This window comes from Tauraco erythrolophus, chromosome 27, assembly GCF_009769465.1.
Source record: "Tauraco erythrolophus isolate bTauEry1 chromosome 27, bTauEry1.pri, whole genome shotgun sequence".
Classification (NCBI taxonomy): domain Eukaryota; kingdom Metazoa; phylum Chordata; class Aves; order Musophagiformes; family Musophagidae; genus Tauraco; species Tauraco erythrolophus.
This window is the reverse complement of record NC_141491.1, coordinates 1,930,303-1,951,592: the sequence shown is the minus strand read 5'-3', so window position 1 is coordinate 1,951,592 and position 21,290 is coordinate 1,930,303. Positions and strand designations below refer to the sequence as shown.

General features: G+C 50.0%; 1 protein-coding gene across 1 annotated transcript; it reads left to right on the top strand.

Moving 5' to 3' along the window:
* The first annotated feature begins 447 nt into the window (after window positions 1-447).
* On the top strand, window positions 448-21,285 carry LOC104384484 (complement receptor type 1). The gene is given in 33 exon segments (XM_086627118.1): window positions 448-520; window positions 1,654-1,836; window positions 2,535-2,717; window positions 2,888-3,067; window positions 3,235-3,417; window positions 4,044-4,226; window positions 4,397-4,576; window positions 4,751-4,933; window positions 5,200-5,424; window positions 8,008-8,202; window positions 8,869-9,060; window positions 9,232-9,331; window positions 9,506-9,591; window positions 10,161-10,355; window positions 10,577-10,759; window positions 11,092-11,271; window positions 11,816-11,998; window positions 12,129-12,311; window positions 12,499-12,681; window positions 12,956-13,138; window positions 13,802-13,913; window positions 14,428-14,513; window positions 15,267-15,626; window positions 16,056-16,240; window positions 16,481-16,671; window positions 17,189-17,280; window positions 17,283-17,375; window positions 17,681-17,863; window positions 19,221-19,400; window positions 19,636-19,665; window positions 19,822-19,897; window positions 20,159-20,243; window positions 20,981-21,285. Coding segments are annotated over 32 exon segments (5,106 nt in total). The 3' UTR covers window positions 20,241-20,243; window positions 20,981-21,285.
* The last annotated feature ends 5 nt before the right edge of the window (window positions 21,286-21,290 follow it).

The window sequence follows — 21,290 nt, the reverse complement described above, 5'->3', positions numbered from 1 at the left end:
AATGCCACGCTCTGTCCTTCCGATAGCCAGGCAGGTGAGCCCTGGCCCTTCAGCTGCTTCATGGGAAGGGCTGGGGATTCGGGACAAAGCCCAGGCCACTACCCCTCACTGAGGATGCTCTTCACTGAGGGCATGGTTTGGCTGAGGGCACCTCTGTGCCTGCACCCACCCTTCTTTCACAGATGCCCGTGGGCCATGCAGTGGGTCCCAGGGGGCCCATCCTCCTCTGCACCGGGAGCCAAAATTAGCAGCAGAAGCAGCGTGTGGGACCTTCATCCCCTGGGGTGGTGGCTGCGCCTGCCCCGTGCCCACGGGTTCCTGTCCCGCGGCCCTGGGAAGCCCCGCAGCTGCGGCTCCTTCCGCAGGTGGGGGGTGGCAGGGGGAACTGGAGTGCCCATATCTTCCCACGGCCCCCCAGCAGCCGCAGTCTGCGCCAGGGACCGGAGCATGGTGCTCGCCTTCGCCCTCCGCCTCCTGGGCAGCTCTGCTTTGCTCCTGGCCACCACAGCTGAGGCTCAAGGTAAGGGAGACTGGCGGGTATGCTCCTCTGGGTGCCCTTCCTCCCATGGCCCTCCTCTGCCTCATCCCTTCTCCTCTCCTCACTGATCCTTTTGCTTTTGCCTGCGGAGGCAGACAGGAGCCCTGTGCTGGTCCCAGGTGGACCTCGGCACACCAGACCCTGAGCATCACAGAGCTTGGAGCTCTTCTGCTAATGATAAAGACCCTCTGGGAGAGCACCAGGGCCACCTCGTGCCTTCAGCGGCCGGGGGAAAAGGAGCTATAACCTCGCTGCGGGAGGCTACGGAGAGTCTTTCGCAACGTGCCCAGCTTCTCGTAAGAAGGGGTTTGACCTACGTGTTTAAACAGTCGCAGCAAAGTTGGTCATGGATACGGCACCTCACGGCAGCGAGACGAGGAGCCTGTTCCAATAACAGGTCTTGTTTGAGCTCCGTCAAGTTGAAACTTGCTGCGATAAACAGAAATGCGTTGGGATGAGGCAGGAGAGTAAAATGGCAAACAAGACCGAGCTGTTTGCCATGTTGGGTCTGAAAGCCCGCAGGGCACGAAAGCCTGGCAGGTAGCCTGAGGTGGCCCCTCATTTGGGAAAGGATAGCCAAAACCTACAGAACCTTGGCTCTATCTCTGCAGTGTGCTTTGGTCTATCCCCTCCTGTCTTGCAAGCGCAAGGTGCTGTGCCCTGGCTGCCCTGGCAAGGTTTGAGAAGTGGTTTTGGTAGTTGTCCTGGTTTCAGTTGGGACAGCGTTAGTTATTTTTAGCAGCTAGAAGAGCTCTGTGTTTTGGTTTTAGTCTGGGATTCGTTCTGAGAAGGATGTTGATAGTGCACTGATGGTTATAGTTGGCACTGGGACCTCAAGGACTTTTCAGCTTCCCATGTTCTTGCCAGCGTGCAGGAGCACAACAGGCTTGGGGAGAGCATGGCCGGGACAAAGGGCCCCCAACTCCCCTTAAGATTTGAACTTGGACTTATGATCTAGGGCCAAACTGGCTGATGGAGTATTCCAGATCATGCAGTCTCTGCCACGTCCCACCGCTCAGGGATCGACAGGCTGCGTGGGCATGGCAGCTGTCACTGGCAGGACCAGCTTGAGAACCATGTAGGAAAAAAACCTTTTATTTCTCTCCCTTTTCCAGTTACCCGATGCCTGGCGCCACGCATCCGGTATGGGAAGACAATACCCACGGGTCACTATTTCTACAGGATCGGGGACACCGTGAGCTTCGTGTGCAACACAGGGTACACCTTGCAGGGCTCCCGCACGAGCACCTGCCAAGCTGGCTTCAGATGGAGCCCACCTCTGCCAGCGTGCAAAAAGGGCAAGTGTCCCAGCGCGTGGTGCGAGCGTGGCAGCGGCGGGGGAAGCTCCCTCTCTGTCCTCCCAAATTTGGTGGGAAAGCAAAGCTGGGATGCATCTGCCCTCCTGGCTTCTCTTCTCGAACCAAAGCGCTGCCAGCTTGGCTCTCAGAGAGACAGGAATGGCTCAGAAGGAAGGAGCTGGACACGGGCAGCCTGCCCCGTCTTGGGCTCCGAGAGGGAAGGGAAGGAGTTAACCCTGGGACTGAGCTGCTGTGCAGCAGGAGGCTGCAACCTCCCCAGCAGCTCAGGAGCGGCAGGACAGCCTCGGGAGGGCAGGATCTGCTGCCCGGGGGGATTTCTGTGACTCTGCTTCTGGCCACATGTGGGATGTTTTCATCTTCCTCCTGGAATGGGAAGTAATCACAGCTTCTCGCTGCTCTTGCTGCTTCTGTGTCCATGGGCATCTTCTGCCAAAGCCCATGATGTGCTTCTGAGTTCTCCTCTCGGGACTGTCCTTATTATTAGTCATTTCCTCCAGCTGCAGTGTGATTGTAAACTTGGTGCTGCTGTACCTTTTGTGAACCGGTACTTTGGTCCAGCAAATGGAACAAAGACTGAGGAGAATTCAGGAGATGGCCCTGACATTATCCGAACAGCCTCAGTGGCACACAAAATGGTCAACAGCTGACTCACAGGGCAATTTCTCTTCCTTCTCCAGAGGTGACATGTTCTCGGCCACCAAACATCGCCAATGGGCTGCACAGTGGGCAGTCCTTGGACAAATTCTCCCAGGGGGTGACCGTGTACTACGGCTGCAAGGATGGCTACCAGCTGGTGGGGAACGTGTCCATCAACTGCACGGAGAAGGGGCTGTGGAGCAGACCCCTGCCCCGCTGTGAAGGTGGGTGGGTACATCACCGCGAGGTGTGGGGCTGGCAGAAAGGACACTGGGTGTCCTGGTTGCAAGAACCGTGCAACGGGTTTGTGGCAGTGATGAGAAGGGAGGGGGCTCACGTGCAGGATCTGGCCCTTGCACCAAAGTTTAAAGGATGCTGTCCACGTTCCCCGCAGCAATCGGATGTGAGACACCCGAGGTGCAGAACGGGAGGGTCCACGGGCTGCAGAGCACCTACAAAGCTGGAGAGACTCTTCGCTTTGCCTGTGACGCCGGTTATGCCGCAGATGAGAGCTACGAGGCTCAGTGCCAGCCGGGGGGGATCTGGAACCCGCCGGCGCTCATCTGCGAGAGGGGTGAGCACTGGTGCCCGCTGCTCCCCCGCGGGCAGCCCTGCCCAGGGTGCTCCTTGCAGGCAGGAGCAGCGTGTGCAGGCGGAGTCGTTCCTGCGATGGGCTTTAACCATCAACGCAGCATCACGCCGCTCTCTCGCTGAGTTAGGCTTTCTGCTTCCCTCTTGCAGTCCGCCCGTGCCCCATGCCTCCGGAGATCACCCATGGACATCACAACGGCCAGGGCAAAGCGTTTTTCACCATGGGAATGTCTGTAACGTACACCTGCCATCCCGGCTACTACCTGGTTGAAAACGCCGCTGTGTTTTGCAGAGTGTCGGGGAACTGGAGCCGGCCCAGCCCTCGCTGTGAAGGTGGGTCTGGGGTCTGTGCCCTCGGGGGAGAAGCTCATAGTGCGGCTCTGAGCACAGGGGAGACCCTCACCGTTGTCACTGAGCCCTTCACTGAGGGGTTCAATTGCTGTTTCACGAAATACGCAGTTTTATAATATGTAAAGAATGAGCCGATATCCGTGAATCCGGAGCTCGGTATTCCTGTGTCGTGGCTGTACATGCCATACCTCTCATGCTGGGGCTGGGTGCTGGTGATCCCACAGGGTATGCTCAGGAACTGGCACATCACTTAAGGTGAGACCAAGTGCAAATGGGTCTCCAGCACCAGCATCCTCCTCCCAGCGCTCCGGCAGCAGCCCAGCTGCAGCAAACCCATGGAGAGCCGGCTGGTGACGGTGCTGGGGATCAGGCACGGGGCCTGACAGCCTTCAGGGGTAGACAGGATGGATTTTTGTGAATCAATTCAACCTTCTTTGTCCAGAAAAGTCAGAGGAGAGATGGGGCACACAAAGGCTGGCTGTTTAAACTCGGGGTGCAAGCCCTCTCCCCTCCTACTTCGCCTTCCCCCACGTCTGACATGCAGGAGGTTTGGGTTGAGCTGTCCCTCAGGCATTGCCTCCCCATGGGCTTTTCTCCTCCTTCTCCAGAGCTGATGTGTCCTCGGCCACCAAACATCGCCAACGGGCTGCACAGCGGGCAGTCCTTGGACAAATTTTCCCAGGGGGTGACCGTGTACTACGGCTGCAAGGATGGCTACCAGCTGGTGGGGAACATGTCCATCAACTGCACGGAGAAAGGGCTGTGGAGCAGACCCCTGCCCCGCTGTGAAGGTGGGTGGGTGCATCACCGCGAGGTGTGGGGCTGGCAGAAAGGACACTGGGTGTCCTGGTTGCAAGAACTGTGCAACGGGTTTGTGGCAGTGATGAGAAGGGAGGGGGCTCGTGTGCAGGATCTGGCCCTTGCACCAAAGTTTAAAGGATGCTGTCCACGTTCCCCGCAGCAATCGGATGTGAGACACCCGAGGTGCAGAACGGGAGGGTCCACGGGCTGCAGAGCACCTACAAAGCTGGAGAGACTCTTCACTTTGCCTGTGACGCCGGTTACGCCGCAGAAGACACCTACGAGGCTCAGTGCCAGCCGGGGGGGATCTGGGACCCACCGGTGCTCATCTGCGAGAGGGGTGAGCACTGGTGCCCGCTGCTCCCCCGCGGGCAGCCCTGCCCAGGGTGCTCCTTGCAGGCAGGAGCAGCGTGTGCAGGCGGAGCCGTTCCTGCGATGGGCTTTAACCATCAACGCAGCATCACACCGCGCACGCTGTTCTCTCACTGAGTTAGACCCTGTCTCCCTCTTGCAGTCCGCCCGTGCCCCATGCCTCCAGGGGTCCGCAATGGACATCACAACGGCCAGGGCAAAGCCTTTTTCACCATGGGAATGTCTGTAACGTACACCTGCCATCCCGGCTACTACCTGGTTGGAAACGCCGCTGTGTTTTGCAGAGTGTCGGGGAACTGGAGCCGGCCCGGCCCTCGCTGTGAAGGTGGGTCTGGGGTCTGTGCCCTCGGGGGAGAAGGAGCACAGGGGAGACCCTCACCGCTGCAGCCACATCCTCAGAGAAGGTTAATCCCATGCAGTGTTGCACGATATAAATTAATTTCAAGCCCTTCTGTTGCAAAGGGGGAGCTGGGGAGGTTTATGTAGATGTCATGTAGGTTTTGCTGCTGCAGCATTAACAGCCTGTGGGTTTTGTGTTTCATTCTGTTCCGACTTCTTTTGCACACCACTTTGGCACGCCATCGTTTGCAGAAACTGTCTGCATAAATCCAGACATAGAGAATGGAAGGCGAGTGGATGGTGAAGGGCTGATCTCTGCACCTGGGCAAACGGTGACATTTCAGTGCCACGACGGTCACCGCCTGCAAGGCAGTGCTGAAGTCTTCTGCCAGGAGGATGGCAGCTGGGACCCTCCTGTGCCCACCTGCGACAGACAGTACCACTACCAGGAGCTCTCAAACAGGCCTGAATTTCCAGGTAAATGGTGACATAGCTGCCTTGGGGTATGCTACTATTTTATGTCCCCTAAACCTGCTTAAAAAATGTAGTTAAACCCTGCAAGTGAAGGATTTAAGTATATCCTGGGAATAAGAACCTAATCCTCTGGAATCCTTTGGGAAAATATATTGTGTTTGTTTAACAATGGTTATATTAATCAAAATTAGCAATTTTGCAAGGCAAACCAAACGCCTTTCCTCATAACAGTGTTCTTTCTGTGCTGGCACCCAGCACACCTGCCCTGCCTGATCCTCACATCTGTTTTCTTTCTCAATAGGTGGTTGTGGTGCTCCTCCAAGGTTACACTTTGCTGAGCTAAATGAGAGGCATAAAAATGAGATTGATTTTTCTGTTGGGAAGACTGTGCAATACACTTGCCGACCTGGATATGCTAAACACCCAGGAATGTCACCTACTATCACATGCCTTGAGAGCGGAGTGTGGTCAGAAGCACTAGAGTTCTGTAAAAGTGAATAGCTCCTTGATTTGGTGTCCGTTGTTGAAGCAGGAATAGGTGCTAGGTTCTGTCCATGCTGCAAAACCCAAACGTTATTCTGCTGTTCAAATAATATGTGACTAGTAAAGCCATGTAACTTTATGTTATTCGAAACCTGTTTTGGGGGTAACTGGAAATGTGGTCAGATTACTGGAGTAATAGTTGCATCTGTTGTACCGTGGTGTAGACAGACAGAAGCCTAAAATGAGGATTTTTCCTCCCCCAGGGAAACAATGCAATCATCCTGGTGAACCTGAGAATGGGAAAATTATTTTCCTAACAGATCTGCTGTTTGGGTCAACAGTGCGCTACAGCTGTGAAGAAGGGTAAGTCCTGGTTTTGGCTACTGCTTAAAACAGCAAGGAGAGGTGTATTGAGGACATCTCCCTTTTTTCCACCTATTCCTTCACTCCCAATAAATGGATTCTACGCAGAAGCCACTGTATAGAGTTCTGTACCTGTAGAACACATAAGGTGTTTGCTATTTGACGTATACATGTACATACTGTGAAACTGGAATAGGGCTAGGAAGGGAACTTCTCCCTCAGGACCACTGCTCGCACCGTCCGAGGCGGTCAGGAGGAGGTAGTGACTCAGACTGAAATAACTTGGGATGAACGTTCAATCCTTTTAACACCAGGCACAGGTTAGTTGGACAATCCAGCAGACGATGTGAGATCTCTGGTGGACGTGTTGCATGGAGTGGAGACGTTCCCACTTGTCAGCGTAAGTAGCTTACAGCTCGGGGGGGTGGGTATTGCATGGACCCCGTAAATGTTTTCCAGCAGAGACTGCCAAATCTTTCCAATCAAAGCCTTCACGGAGAATTTCTCTGCTCTAAGGGCATGAAAAATACCAGGTTTTGATGTTATAAGAAAATTTTCTGGGAAAAGATGCAAGATCTCAAAGCTTAATGGATTATAGAAAGCAACGTCTCAGCTGGAGCTTTTTCAGCAGTACTTGGGCATCCTGTCCACGACTGACATCAGGAACCCATTACAAGACAGGAAGGGAAAATATTAAGCTGAAAAGCTTAAGGGTTGCTCTTGTTAGACAGCGAGAGGCCAAGGCACAACCCTAAGACGAGGCAGAGCACTGTGGGAGGGCCAGAAGTGGAATCCCAAGGTCCCAATCCGCGGGCTCTCCCGCTCACCACGGGCACGGATAACTGCTGCGTACCCACAGCGCTGCCGTGCCGCACCTTGGTGATCACACCTGGGTGCTCCTCTGCTCATTAAGTACTGTTGCTGATTAGGTGACAGTTTCGTATGAGTAAGAAACATCTACTGGGACATTCTGGGATTTTACAGCATTTTACAGGTTCTCCAGGTACATATTAACCTGAAGAGAACGAGGTTTGCTCAGCCTTCAGAAAACGGGCTCAGGGGAGACCTTATGACCATGTTCCGGTATTTAAAGGGTGGCTACAAAGAAGATGGAGACTCCCTTTTTACAAAGACTCACATGGAAAAGAAGAGGGGTAATGTGTACAAGTTACTCCTGGGGAGATGCTGATTGGACACAAGAGGAAAATTTTTCACCGTAAGAACAATCAGCCCTTGGAGTAATCTCCCCAGGGAAGTGGTGGATTCCCCAACATTGGAGACTCAGCTGGACAGGGTGCTGGGCCGTCTTGTCTAAACCGTGCTTTTGCCAAGAAAGGTTGGACCAGATGACCCTTGAGGTCCCTTCCAACCTGGTATTCTGTGATTCTATGACACACACAAATTTCTGCCTGTGTGTGCCTTTGCGCTGTCTGCAGCTGCAAAATCACGATTTTACAATACAAAGGAAATATTTGCTTTTTTATTTCTGAAACAGTAAAAAAGACAAAGCATGTAGGTGTTTCCTCCTCAGAGGTATGTCTTATTGGTCTGCTTTCTAACTATCACAGAAACAGCTGGCCAGGGAGATGAGATTCAATTGCCTACAAGGCCTCAACTAGAAGGTCACTCCATTGCAGTTACTCCATCTCTAGGACAAGTGTTTATGTGCCACAGACTGAGGAATTTAAAATACTTTGGTGCTGCTGTTGAATTTGGAAGCCTTGTTCTGCATCTCTGCAGGTATCCCCTGTGAGCCACCCCCAGACATTCCCAATGGGAAGCACACGGGCAGGCTGCTGGATGAATTCCACTTTGGCACATCTGTAACATACACCTGCAACCCCGGGCACCCGCTCCACGGAGAGCCCTCCATCTACTGCACCACCCACGATGGGAAAAACGGCGTGTGGAGCGGCCCCCCGCCCCAGTGTGGAGGTAGGGCTGCGTGTGCATGTGCAAACACTCAGGTGCAATCCTCCTGGCCCTACTGCTTCAGATTCGGAAAGACCAGGACACCTCCAGTCAACCACACGTCTTGCCCGAGTGCCTGCTGGGGCAGGATCTGCAAGGGCTGGTTTGCAGCAGAGGGGAGGGGGATGGAGGACCACCTGCTGCCTCCAGCATCCCCAGCCTCACCTTTCAGCTTGGGTCTCTCCCGCAGTGTTTGGCATCGCTGGGCGCAGGCAGTGCACCATCTATGGGCAAATTATTTTCAGGCTTGTGTCTTAAAAGGGATTGCAAACTTAAGTGGTGGTTGCACAGCTCCGCACGCTGCCTAAGAGCCTGTCCTGAGGACCTGCACTTCTTTTCCAGAGGCGAGATGTCCTGTCCCGCAGGTCCAGAATGGGAGAATAGTGTCTCCTCCTCGGAATGCCTACACACACAAGGACACTGTCGCTTTTGAGTGCGAGCCAGGCTACGTTATCCGTGGCCACGGAGTGGTACAGTGCCAACTAAATAACACCTGGGAGCCACCCCTGCCAGTCTGCGAGCAGGGCAAGTGTCCAACCCGTGCTCTGAACGTTACCCTTCCCCCTGCTCTCCCAAATTTGCTTCTTCTTGACTCCTTTAACAACCGGGCTGGCTTATCTTTCTTCGTAGCCGGCTGCAATGCACCTGCCAGACTGGCGTTTGCTGAGCCGAAGGAGCCGTACGGCAACCAGAGCGTCTTTCCCGTGGGGAGGACGGTGGAATACGTGTGTCGCCCTGGGTACGCCCAGCACCTGGGCATGTCCCGGACCATCACATGCCTCGGGAATCAGACGTGGTCTGTGGCGCTGGAGTTCTGTAAAAGTATGTCCTGCAAGTGCTGGAAAACCTAAAGAGTCAGGCTTGGCTGGATTTTCACATTTTTCTGGCTTTAGGGGTTTCTTTATTTTATGTGGTCCACACTCTGTGTCAGCAGCCCTGGGTGGGGTGGGAGTGAGCAGGCGAGGGCTCACAGTGGCTGGCGTTCCCTTCCAGGGAAACAATGTGTGAATCCAGAGGATCCAGAGAACGGCAGAGCTGTTGTCCTGACGGACCTCCTCTTCGGGTCCAAAGTGAATTACACGTGTGACGAAGGGTGAGTCTTGCAACTGGCTGAATTCTGCTGCCAAGTGAGAGCGAAGCAACTTTTCAGCTTTGCAAGAAGGAACCCAGTTCCCAAGTCAGAAGTCTCGGCTGCCACTTAACGAAGGTTGTTAAGAAAACTCAAGTCTCTCAATGTAAACTAATAAATCCTTCCGTGTGACCCCAGGTACAAGTTGGTTGGAGGATCTCAGAGGACATGCGAGCTCTCTGGCACACGTGTCTCATGGAGTGGAGATGCCCCTGTCTGCCAGCGTAAGTAGGCAAAACATCCTTGGCAATGGCTTTCAAGAGAAAGTGGCACATCTTTCAAGACAAAGATTTTATTGCAAAAGATTTCTTAAGTCACTGTACATGTAAAATATTCCATGTTTCTTTTCATTTTGTTTTGTTCCATACGCTTCTGAAAATGTTTCCAAAGGTCTTTTATTTATTCTGGTCCAAACTGGGATATTTTAAAGTTTAATATTTTAAACTCCCTGTTACTGGGATAGGTATTTCTCACTGGTCATGTGTAGGAATACCAGTCTCCCTCTGCATGTGTCACCAATGCTTATGGAAAGGGAGGTAAGAATTGTCCCACCACCTCCGGACACAGGCAGCAAGGGAGTGACTCACAGGAGGGCACAGGTTTTCCTTCTCACATGTGATTTTCTTTCCATACAAGGATTGTCACTGGATAATTTGGTTCGTTGTATCCAGAGGGCATCACCGCTGAGACAGGTTCATCCCGTGGTTTGCCCTCCTGGGAAGCGCATGTGCCCTGCAGACCCCGCGTGCTGCTGCAGCGCCGATGCTAAAACCCACCTGGTACCTGCCCGCAGGTATCACCTGCGACCCGCCCCCGGACATCCCCCACGGGAGACACAGCGGCCACGCCACGGACACCTTCTCCTACGCGGACGTGGTCACCTACACGTGCGACGCCGGCCACGCGCTGGCTGGGGAGCCCTCCATCGTCTGCACCACGGCGGACGGGCAGCACGGCGCGTGGAGCGGGCCGCCGCCGCGGTGCGGAGGTAGGGCTCCGCGGGGCACGGGCGCCCGTCGGTTGGGAGCGACAGAAGGAATGACGGTGGCAGCACGCACCGATAGGAAGACAGCTAACATGACAGATATTTATTCAAAGGAGTTAATGGAATTCATTGTCTTCCTCCTTTGGGTTTTGAAGGCTGGATTTTTAATTTTTTTTTTCTTGCCATGTCTGTGGTTCTTATCTGTCTTTCCTTCTCCTGACCAGAGGTGATGTGTCCTCCCCCTCCGGGCATCGCCAACGGGAAGCACAGCGGCCAGCCCTCCGACACCTTCCCTCCAGGCTCGGCCGTGCAGTACGTCTGCAGGGACGGCTACTCCCTCATCGGCAACGCCTCCATCACCTGCACCGCCGGCGGAACATGGAGCCGGCCCCGGCTCCGATGTGAAGGTGTGTTTGTGTTGGCTTCTCTTATCTTTTCCCAGGTCCTTTCTTCCTTCTTGACTCTCCACCTAATCACTGCAGAAGATGTGATGCATCTCACCAGCGAGATGCAGAGGCCAAAGGTCCCACTGGTGGAAGGAGCCCCACCTGCCTCTGGGGTTCACCTTTGTGTCCCCCAGTAATGACAAACTCTCAAGTGCAGTTCAATAATGATATTTTGTGTAAGAATAAGTTACAGTAGACGAGGTTCAGCAGCAGGTACTGTCCCTGGTCAGTGCTCCTCCGCACCCAGGATGGGCTCCACATCCCAAGCGGTGCCTCGTGCTCTTCACTTCCAGCAACCGGCTGCAAAAGACCAGAGATTGAGAACGGAAGAACGACCGGGCTGGAGACTGTGTACAGACTCACAGACATCGTTGTCTTCGAATGTGATTTTGGTTACGCCTTGAAGGGCTCTCCAGAGTCTCAGTGCCAGTTTGGGGGCGTATGGGACCCTCCTGTCCCCATCTGTGAAAAGAGTAAGAGTCCCTGAGGTGGTGGGTGGGAGGTGATTTCTTCTGAACCGCTGTGGGAGTGCACCTGGCACGGTGCAACTGCCCCACCTTGGAGGTGAAGGGATCCTAAGGGCCACCCTCCAGGGCTGGAAAGGAAAAACGTGCAATATGTGTCCTCCCATCTTCATAATCCCCATCCAGACCCTTGTTATGTCGGGCTTTCACCTCCTTAAATGAATCCACAGAGAGAGGGAGAGCCAGGCTGCAGTCTGATCTTCTTCACAACCACGGAAAGGACAGAGCAAGCTTGTTAGGGCCACAGATGGAAACTAACCCCTGTAAACAGCTATATAGTGAGAAATGATCATCCCCGATGCCAATAAGCTAGGAAAAAATGAAGGCAGGAAGATGAGTGAGGGTAGGATGGAAACATACTTCACACATTGACATCTCTAGCTGTTTGGGAAAAGTTAATGGGAAAGAAAGAAGTGAAAAGGCAGCGTTACCCTACAGTGGGTGTTTGTGGTACCAGCTGTTCACCAATTATGATTTTTCCTCTTCCTTGTAGTGCCACAGTGTCCTTCCCCTCCAAATATCAAAAATGGCCATCTTGAGAAGAAGGGTGTGAAAGTGTTCATCCCTGGAATGTCAGTGAAGTACTACTGTGACCCAGGGTACGTCCTCACTGGGAAAACAACAGTTTCTTGTTTGAAATCTGGAACCTGGAGCATCCCGTATCCCCGCTGTGAAGGTGAGCTGAGAATGCTGGAGAGCATCGTGGGCACACGCTTTCCTCAATTTGACCTCACAAAACCAAAGGGGGAACCTCCAGCTCTGGCAGCTGCTTCCCCAGCCCACGCTCTGCTGCTTTGTACTTCCAGTGATCACCTGCAAAAGCCCCAGCATCCAGAACGGAGACGTGGCCGACGGACAGAGCGCTGTGTACCATCCTGGGGCCAATGTCACCTTCCAGTGCCGCCCGGGCTACATGCTGCGGGGCAGCCGGGCAGCCAAGTGCCAGCCTGATGGCCACTGGGCGCCCGCGGTCCCCGCCTGCGAGCCAGGTGAGCGCGGGCACCACTGGGTTTAGGAGGAGGATGCTTCGGGCCATCCTTGTGCTGGAGGGTCCCTGGGGTCGTGCTCTCTGCCTCAGTCACAGCACTTCAGCTGTGACAGTTGTTTGTCACGTTACAATCGCTCCTTCCTTGTGCAAAATCACTCAAACACCGTTCTCTGCTCCTGCCCCGTTAGTGCTGCCATGTCCTCCACCTCCCGTCATCGCCCACGCCACGCACAGCGCGGAGCTCGGGGCAAACTTCACCAGCGGCATGTCCGTCAGCTACAGCTGCCAGCCCGGCTTCTCCCTGCTCGGAGACCCCTCCGTCTCGTGCACAGCCTCCGGGAACTGGAGCCTCCCGTACCCACGCTGCGCAGGTGGGGCTGGCTGCTGCCGTGGCTCCCCGGGCACCCATGGCTGCCTGAGCATCCGTCCTGTGCATGGCTGATCCTGGAGCGGGCAAACCTGCCAACCTGCAGAACTGGGATGGGCTGGGGGGGAACGGCGTGTCCATTGACACCCATGGGTCCAGGCGTGCTTCCAGCACATGCAGGAGCTGTGTTCACTTTGGTGGCTTTGTGCATCCATCCTTCCTGCACGTTACCCTGTCCATGCCCTTTTTTCAAATATTTTGTTTTGTCCTCTCTTTAGTGCTGCACTGTCCTCCACCTCCAAACATCGACAAAGGAAATCACAACAGTCAGGACTTGGATGTTTTCACTACTGGGATGGCTGTAAATTACAGCTGTGAGCCTGGCTATAGCCTCCTGGGAGAGGCATCCATTTACTGCACCGACTCTGGGAACTGGAGCCTTCCTCCTCCTCGCTGTGCAGGTACACCGTGGTTTCAAGACAGGAGTTGTGGATAGTCCAGGAGCTTCTGCCATTGAAAGCTTTTAGGACTCGTCCTTTCCCTTACTCCTTCCAAAATCTTGAATCCTTCAGTCCTTCCTCTTGGTTTTCAGTTTTGCTTGTAAACTATTATCTATGTGTACCCGATATACATTTTAAAACAACTTTGTGCAGTTGACATCTCCATTTGTCCCCGCGTTTTCTTTCCTGCTAGGTGGCTGTGGTGCACCTCCCAACTTAACCTTTGCGGAGCTCCCTGAGGAATACAGAAACCTGACGGAGTTTGCTGTTGGGGACACTGTGCGATACAGCTGCCAGCCCGGATTCATGAGACACCCCGGAGCATCCCCAACTCTGACATGCCTCAAAAACCACACGTGGTCTGAAGCGCTAGCGTTCTGCAAAAGTGAATAGCTCACTCCGTTTGGTCTTGGTTGTTAAAAACTGTCTAAGCTACATTTGTGGGTTTCTTAAAGCAGTTCTTAAAAAAATGATTCATACATGGCTTCACTAGTCACATAGTTTGGGCAGCTATTGGCCTTCTAAAAATCACATCTTTATTGGTGTCTGAACGTGGACAGATCCTTAAGGTACTTTCTTATAGCACATTACAAAACGGCAGGAGAGGAGTTTAAACTCAACCTTGTTCTTTCTCAGGGAAGCAATGTAAATACCCAGAAACACCAAAGAATGGCAGAGTTGTTGTTCTGACAGATCTCCTTTTTGGGTCAACCGTGAACCACACGTGTGAAGAAGGGTGAGTCCCGCGCTGCCTTTGCTGGCTCCATTTCTGAGGTCAGTGTTGGGAAACTTACAGGAAAGGCTCCGAGCTTTTGTATTTTGGTTCCAGTTATGCCATAGTTGCCTGCTTGGGAAAGGGAGAAGTGTCTCTCATTTTTCCCCGATTACTTTGCAAGCTTCAGTTTCAGCCTGCCTTCTCAGACGGCCCCCAGCAGACACCGAGAGGGCAAGCAAGCACGTGCTGCAAGGAGGCTCCAGCAGTTTGGAAATCACTTGGCTCTGAGTCCTGATTTAGCACCTGACCAATCTAATCCAGGGTCATTTGGGATCACTGCTGTTGCTCTTGGATCTAAGAAGAAGGAACTTGGGGTCCTTCGTTCCCCTGTGTCAAACCAACAGAAACACCTCGGTGACCAGCCAGAATCAGGAGGCTGCAGAAGGAAACCTCTGGGGGTAGTATCAGAGTGGGAGTGCAAAATCCGAGTTAAATGACTTGGTATCAACTGATAATTCTTTCTCTGTAACTCCAGGCACCGACTGGTTGGACATCCTCATAGGCGATGTGAGATTTTTGGACCAGATGTCGCATGGAGTGGTCTTCTTCCCATTTGTCAGAGTAAGTAGGTCACCACTAGATCTGGCCCAGAATTGCCAAATTAAGTCCTCAAAATTAAAAAGTGGCATTTCCTTAAAATATATAGAGCCTTGAGGAATAAGACTTTCAAAGCATAATATTCCTCTAAGATTGTTTTGTTCGGTTTGCTTGTTTGGTTTCTCCTAAAAGTCTTCCAGATGCTAGCTTTTGATCTTTCAGAGTTACGCAGAATGAAGAGTTGTCAGGTGCCTGCAGGGATTCATCCCTTTTGTTTCACAAAAATAAATAATAAATTAAAGACGAAATGTGTCTTGCGGTAGAAGAGTGAGATATTGAGTAAAATTGAACTAAGATCTTCCAAATACTGTTCTGCTATCCAAACCACAAGGCTGTTTTGCAGGGGTTGATCATTGCAAGGTGTCTTTCCTTCCGATGGAATTGCTTTGGATGGCATGAGCTTGGTATAGTAAAGCAGTCATGAGAATGACTGACAGCACTTAGGCATTTCTACACCATTTAATGTATTTATTGGAATGTATTTGCATTATTCTGCTTACAGGCACAGAACTATGTTTATATACACAATAATGTGGTAAACCCAGGGTACCTAAAGGAACTCAAAAGCCCTCAGTTCTTGAAATTATTCTTCTGTGAGTCTCCAAGTATTACCTGTGAAACTCCTCTGAGCAGTGGCACGTTAAGGATGGACTTTATATACGCATCAATTAAGCATACAGATGGCTCCCTCTTTGACATAAGGAATTTATTTTTCAGAGGTGGTGTGTCCAGTCCCACAGATCCGGAACGGGAGAGTATCTGTTCTTAAACATCACTACACATACAAAGATACTGTTCGCTTTAAGTGCCACGAAGGTTTCACCTTGCGAGGCCATCGCAGAGCCCAGTGCCAAGCTGATAGAACCTGGGATCCACCCGTGCCCGTCTGTGAGCAGGGTGAGTGCCAGCACTCCGACTTGTTAGCCCTGCAGATTCCTCCCGACTGCTCCTACCCACTCACAGAAGCCAAAGTTGGCTTTATTTTTCCTGTTTGCTTCAACTACTTCAAGGAGAAGCCAGAAATTTTTCCGTTTATTTATGCCACTCTTCTCACACAAGAGATGAGCCAGGTTTTGGGTAATGCTGTAAGTAAAAGCGTGATTTGCACTTTTCTCCCCCTGCTTCTTGCAATCCATAATCCACGTTGTCTTCATTTCCTGAAACTGAGAAATTTGGTAGCTTCATGGCAGGACAGTGACTATCAGAAAGGAGTGAATTTTTTGCTGGAAATGTAAAGGCAGGATGATGGCAAATGAAGGTAAATTTGTGCATTTATTTGCTCAACCTAATGTGTATTCTAAACTCTTAATGCTGCATCTAGATGGAGTGGCAGAACACTATCATCACCCCAACGCCACAACAAAGCCAGGTAGGTCTAGTGTAAAAAGAGGCAAGATTTACTACACACTAACTCCTCCTCCCAACCTGTCCTGCTTTTTGCAGGGAAGAGGGGCAATAATACTTTTTTACAATTGAACGTCACCTTCTCACCCTCTCCTCTTTCAGCAGTGAAGTGTCTGCCTCCTCCGAGCATTGCTAATGGGGAACACAGCAGCCACTTCTCGGACACTTTTGACGTAGGAGCACTTGTGCACTACCACTGCAAACACGGCTTCTCCCTCTTTGGGAATAAGTCTGTTCATTGTACGGCATACGGAGTCTGGAGCCGTCCCCTTCCTCGGTGCAAAGGTGTGTTTGTGCTTTTTTCGCTGAATCTTCTCAACTTTCTAAATGCATTAATCGTAGCGATATTTGCCTAAGGACTTGCTGAAACAAGCTGTTGCTTCAACAAACTCCACCAATAAAGAACAAATGAAGTCGCTGTGGCCAAGAATGAAGTCGCTGTGGCCAAGAATGAAGTCGCTGTGGCCAAGAATGAGGTCTCTGTGGCCAAACACTCCTCTCCATCCTGCACAAATTTCAGTCTAAAGGGTTCTCTACACCCTCACTGTCCACAGTTGGCTATATGAGTTTGGAATGGAAAAGCAATCAGATTGGAGCCTCTCTCTAGGCCTGGAGACATCATTACAATTGAATGCAACACTGCTGATGTCCCAAAAGACCTCCACAAGTCCCAGTGCCAGCCTGAGGGCACATGGGATCCTTCACTCCCCATCTATGAAAGAGGAAACATGTGTTACATGTCCTTAGACAGCTATCCTTTCTGACCTTATCCCTCTTGGTAGTGTGTTGTAACACATTTAAGAGGCGAGACGAATCCAGAGTCTAGTGTTTAGATCTGAAGATCCATGTATCCCATTTTTCCCACTCTTATCGCTGCAGTATCTTGTGCCTCAGTTTCTCCGTATGAACACCTTAAAAATGAACTTAGGCCAGCTGCAAGGAACCTGTATGGATGTTGTAATAAGATGGTCTTACAAGTTAGGAATTCCCATTATAGATATGAACTAACCACTCATCTGATATAACAGGAGAGATGATGCTGGGCAACGTTCCCTTGTGTCAGAAGAAACGTGCGCGACGCCATAGACTTTACAGATGATGTGGGGTGAAGTGGGCGCAGAGGGTTGGGCAGGGCTGGCTCTGCTCGTTGGATTCAATCCTATGGGAGTCCACAGGTGCCCCCAAGTTTCTCCTCTTGCTTGTACATGCCCTGTTTCGATCTGCACTTTGCTCTTTTCAGTACTGCACTGTTCCAAGCCTGCAGACATCACTCATGGGTCTCTCAATGGCCCAGCAAAAGCGTTTTTCACTCCTGGAACGTGTGTAAGCCCATCTGTGAGCCCAGCTTCTCCCTCACTGGGACAGCATCCATCTATTGCACACAATCTGGAGCCTGGAGCCATCCTCCTCCAGTCTGTCAAGGTGTGTTTTTGTTGCAGAGAGCTAAGAAGAAAGGACATTTAACATGACTTGCCTTAGGGAAAGGTTTGTATAAGGACTAAATCTGAGTCATTTACTACAGAATAGGTCATAAGAACAAGATCGAGTTTATACCTATTTCCAAAGCCTGATGGAGTTACAGGGTTACAAAATCTGTTGCTGAGGCTAGGTGAAGAAATTAAAAGGGAACAATCAAGGCTGCGAAGGTACAGTGCCTTAGCTACTCTCTGGCAGTCCATCAGGATCCTCATGTCAACACTGTTGTTTGTCTCTCCCTGACTTTCCAGTTGTGAAGTGCTTCCATCCTCCACACATCAGCAACGGGAAGCTCAAAGGCAACGTCTCTGACACTTTTTCCTATGGAGCATCTGTATCCTACAGCTGCAATCCTGGTTATTCCCTCGTTGGGAACGCTTTCATCAACTGCACGGTGTCAGGAACCTGGAGCCAGCCTGCTCCTCAGTGCAAAGGTGTGTTAGTGCTTAGTTTGCTCAAATGCTTTGGAATTCATGGTGGCAGAACTCTGAATTATGGAAGGCAATTTTAATTCTTGCATGTTTTCCATCTCTGCTCTTGTTGCTGTGACTGAATTGTAGAGTAACTTTCCTCCTTAAAAAGTTTTTTACTTTTAACAGAACAGTAGAAAGTTTTTCCCCTTCCCTTTCCTTCCCTTTTTGTGTCTCTCACTCCGCAGTTATCACTAACAGGAAATAAAGGAAGTGATTATATCAGAGAAGTTGTCCTCAGATGGACGGTCTATAGATTACACGTGAGCCTGGCAATGCCTTTCTCGGAAAAACGTCTCTATATCTGTGACTTGGCACTTCTGTGTAGCTCACTGCCAAGGTCAGCCTCTGGCAAACTCAACTGGAATGTCACAAGATTCCTAGTTTGGGTGTTCCTGCACGGAAATCTGGACATTCACTGGAATAAATTCATCACCCACACAGGGCACTTCCTCGGTGGAGTTGCACCCACCTCGGTGACTCAAGAGCTGGAAAGTTCTTGGATAACAATGAGAGGAAATAATGTACCAAAGGCTTATGTAAATAAGTCAGAGGCTCTTTGAAGGAAGCAGTCTCACAGAAAAATTCTCCCTGCCATTCCACGTTCTTGTGGTTTTGAAGTTTCCTTAGTAAATATTACACGTGAAAGTAAAAATAAATATTAAAAAAAAAAAAAAGATGTGAAACAAAGGTTAAAAGTTACACCTTAATGTTACCCCTTTGGTCTCCATGGAGAACCTGCTCCTACAGAATTCTTGGGCTTGGATTTTCAAAGGTGATTAGGCACTTAAACTAAAGCCACTAACTCACTTCACTGAAATCAGTGCTATAAATAGCTTAGATGGCTGGCCTAATTAATAAATTAATTATTGATAAATAATATGGCTGGTGACATCTTTGAAGGGCAAGGGACTTCTACAGACTAGAAGTGAGTTACAGGCAGTTAGTTCTAAAGCTTCACTGCATTCTTCCCAGCTACATCTTTCTTCTCCAAATGTTTTGGTAGCCCAATATCAGAAAAATCTTTCTCTGGCAGGCTTCTCCCAAGGTACTGCTACTACACACGACTTCCCATCTGCCATATCCGTGTGGAGTACAAATCTGTGATCTGTACAAATATTCACACGTGGGAGTGAGACACCAAACCTCTTCTGCAGCTACAACAAAAGGAATTACCCTGTGGAATAAGAATGAATTCCTTGTTACAATCAGAAAGAATTCAGGAACAACGTCTTAAATAACCCACAGGTGTATTTCTCGAATTTTACATTCCTTCTCATTAAATGTCCTTTTTTTTTTTTTTTGTTGCTTCTAATTTCAGAGATCGCATGTGTATTCCCAGAAATTCAAGGTGTTAAGAAAGCCATAAAAGGAAATACTTATCGCTCTGGGACTAACATCACTCTTGAATGTGATGATGGTTACACATTGGAAGGCATCAGCCAGATTCAGTGCCAAGAGGACTTCAGCTGGGACCCTCCTGTACCAGCCTGTAAACTGAGTGAGTGAAATCAAACCAAAGCAAAGATCAAACAGGAACATGCAAATGCATCTTAAACATGCAATTTTCTTTCTGTAGCTAAAAAAAAAAAAAAAAGTACATAATGGTGTGGTTCTTAAGAACTTGTATTGTAGGCCTTGGCAAAAAAAGCTTTATTGATAAAGTGATTAACTATTGAGAAATGCTGTATTTTGGTAGAATAGTTTGCTGATTTTTCTTTTTCTCTTCCCTTCAGCGTCACACAAGTCTGGGTCAGTAGGCCTAGGTAAGCAACTTAGAAACATTTTTGTGGCCAGATCTTTAGTTATGCAGTGGCCTCAGCGGCACCGTCTCCCTCTGCTGACTTTGAAGATGTGCCTCGTTATGTCTTTTGTGCTGATATGCTTTAAAACTGGGAATAACACCCGCTTTTCTCTCTCAGGAGCAGCAGCTGCAGGGGTTCTGCTTCTCCTGGGGGCAGGCATTGTCTGGAAAATTATTTCTAAGCAGAAGCAAGGGTAAGGTGGTCTTGTGGATGTTCATTCCTTGCCTTTGTTGTCGAGTCCCAAGTTTTATGCGCTTTCTACACTTGAGATATTTGCCAAAGTCTTGTAATTTTGTATCTTCAGTTGAGGCTTGCAAACAGTACAAGGCTCAGCAAACCTGGAATTGATGGTGTGGTTATGTTGTTCTGTCTCAAGACTGTCTTCCTTAGAGGAAACCAACGTGAGTGTTCTTTTACAAACTAATACAGTTCACTGTTTTTGTTTTTAATGTAGCTATTATCATACATATGAAAACTACAGTTACCAAACCCCTCTGAGCCTGATAACCGAACAGCAACGCTCATCTCTTCCATAGAAGGTATGGATTTATATTCCTCAACATAAAATATCAGTTCTAACTGCAAATTTGAGTTGTTCCAATATAGTCATTCAAGTAGAAAGCTCTTTCCTCTGAATCTTCTGGGAAGATGCTGGCTTTTGCTGAATAAAAGAGACTTTTAAACACACTGGGTTTTTTAAACATCCCGTTTTTCTTCCTGACACCACCCTAGATGTGTGTGTTTCCTTTTCTACAATCTGAATAGATGGTGTTCACAGGTCAGGCTTCCAGACTATGCCTTGCTTCTGACACAGAATTGCTTTTGTTTTGTAAGGATTATGGGAGAGCTTTTTCCCTTGGAAAACTTCCCTAACAGCAGCAGTGTCAGAAGAGGAGACTGAACTGGGCCTTTGGGGTTTTTTTTGCTTGCTTTTACACTTACTGCCATTTGTTCTTACAGGTTAATCTACCTTCTGTGCTGAATCTATCGCAGATAACGATCGATCTTCACTGTCAGCAGCACTCTCAACATAATTAGCTTTGACTACAGAACGGCACCTGTAAACACTACCCTTTTTTTTTTTTTGTAAAGGCTATTTTTTGATGATTCCTCCTTTTAAACAACGCATTTCCCAGAAATTCTCTCCTCCCTCCCTATGATGTTGTCTCTAGACATCAGTGTGAAAAAAAGGAAAAGTCTCATTTTAACTACAGGATGTCATCTTTTTCCTAGGCTGGGCATCCGTGCTGCCACTAACCAGGACTCGTTCCTGCAGGTTGCACGGAAGCATTGCTCACGTCGAGACTGGCATTCTGTGATGAAAAAGGCACTTTATTGTAGAATTAACATTAATGTTCATCCTGCTCCCATTCATTAAATTACTGGAAGGATCTAACAAAGCTCGAATGGTGCACAGCACACTATTTCAGAGGGACTTCTGTACACTGCTGCTGTCTGATGAAGAAAATTTCCTCTTATTTTGCAAACCCTGCGACAAGGAAGGCTCAGGAAAGCATTCCATGCAGTCAAAATTTGCTAAACCAAGGATTGTTTTCATAGCAGCTGCATTCTGTATTCCCATCTCC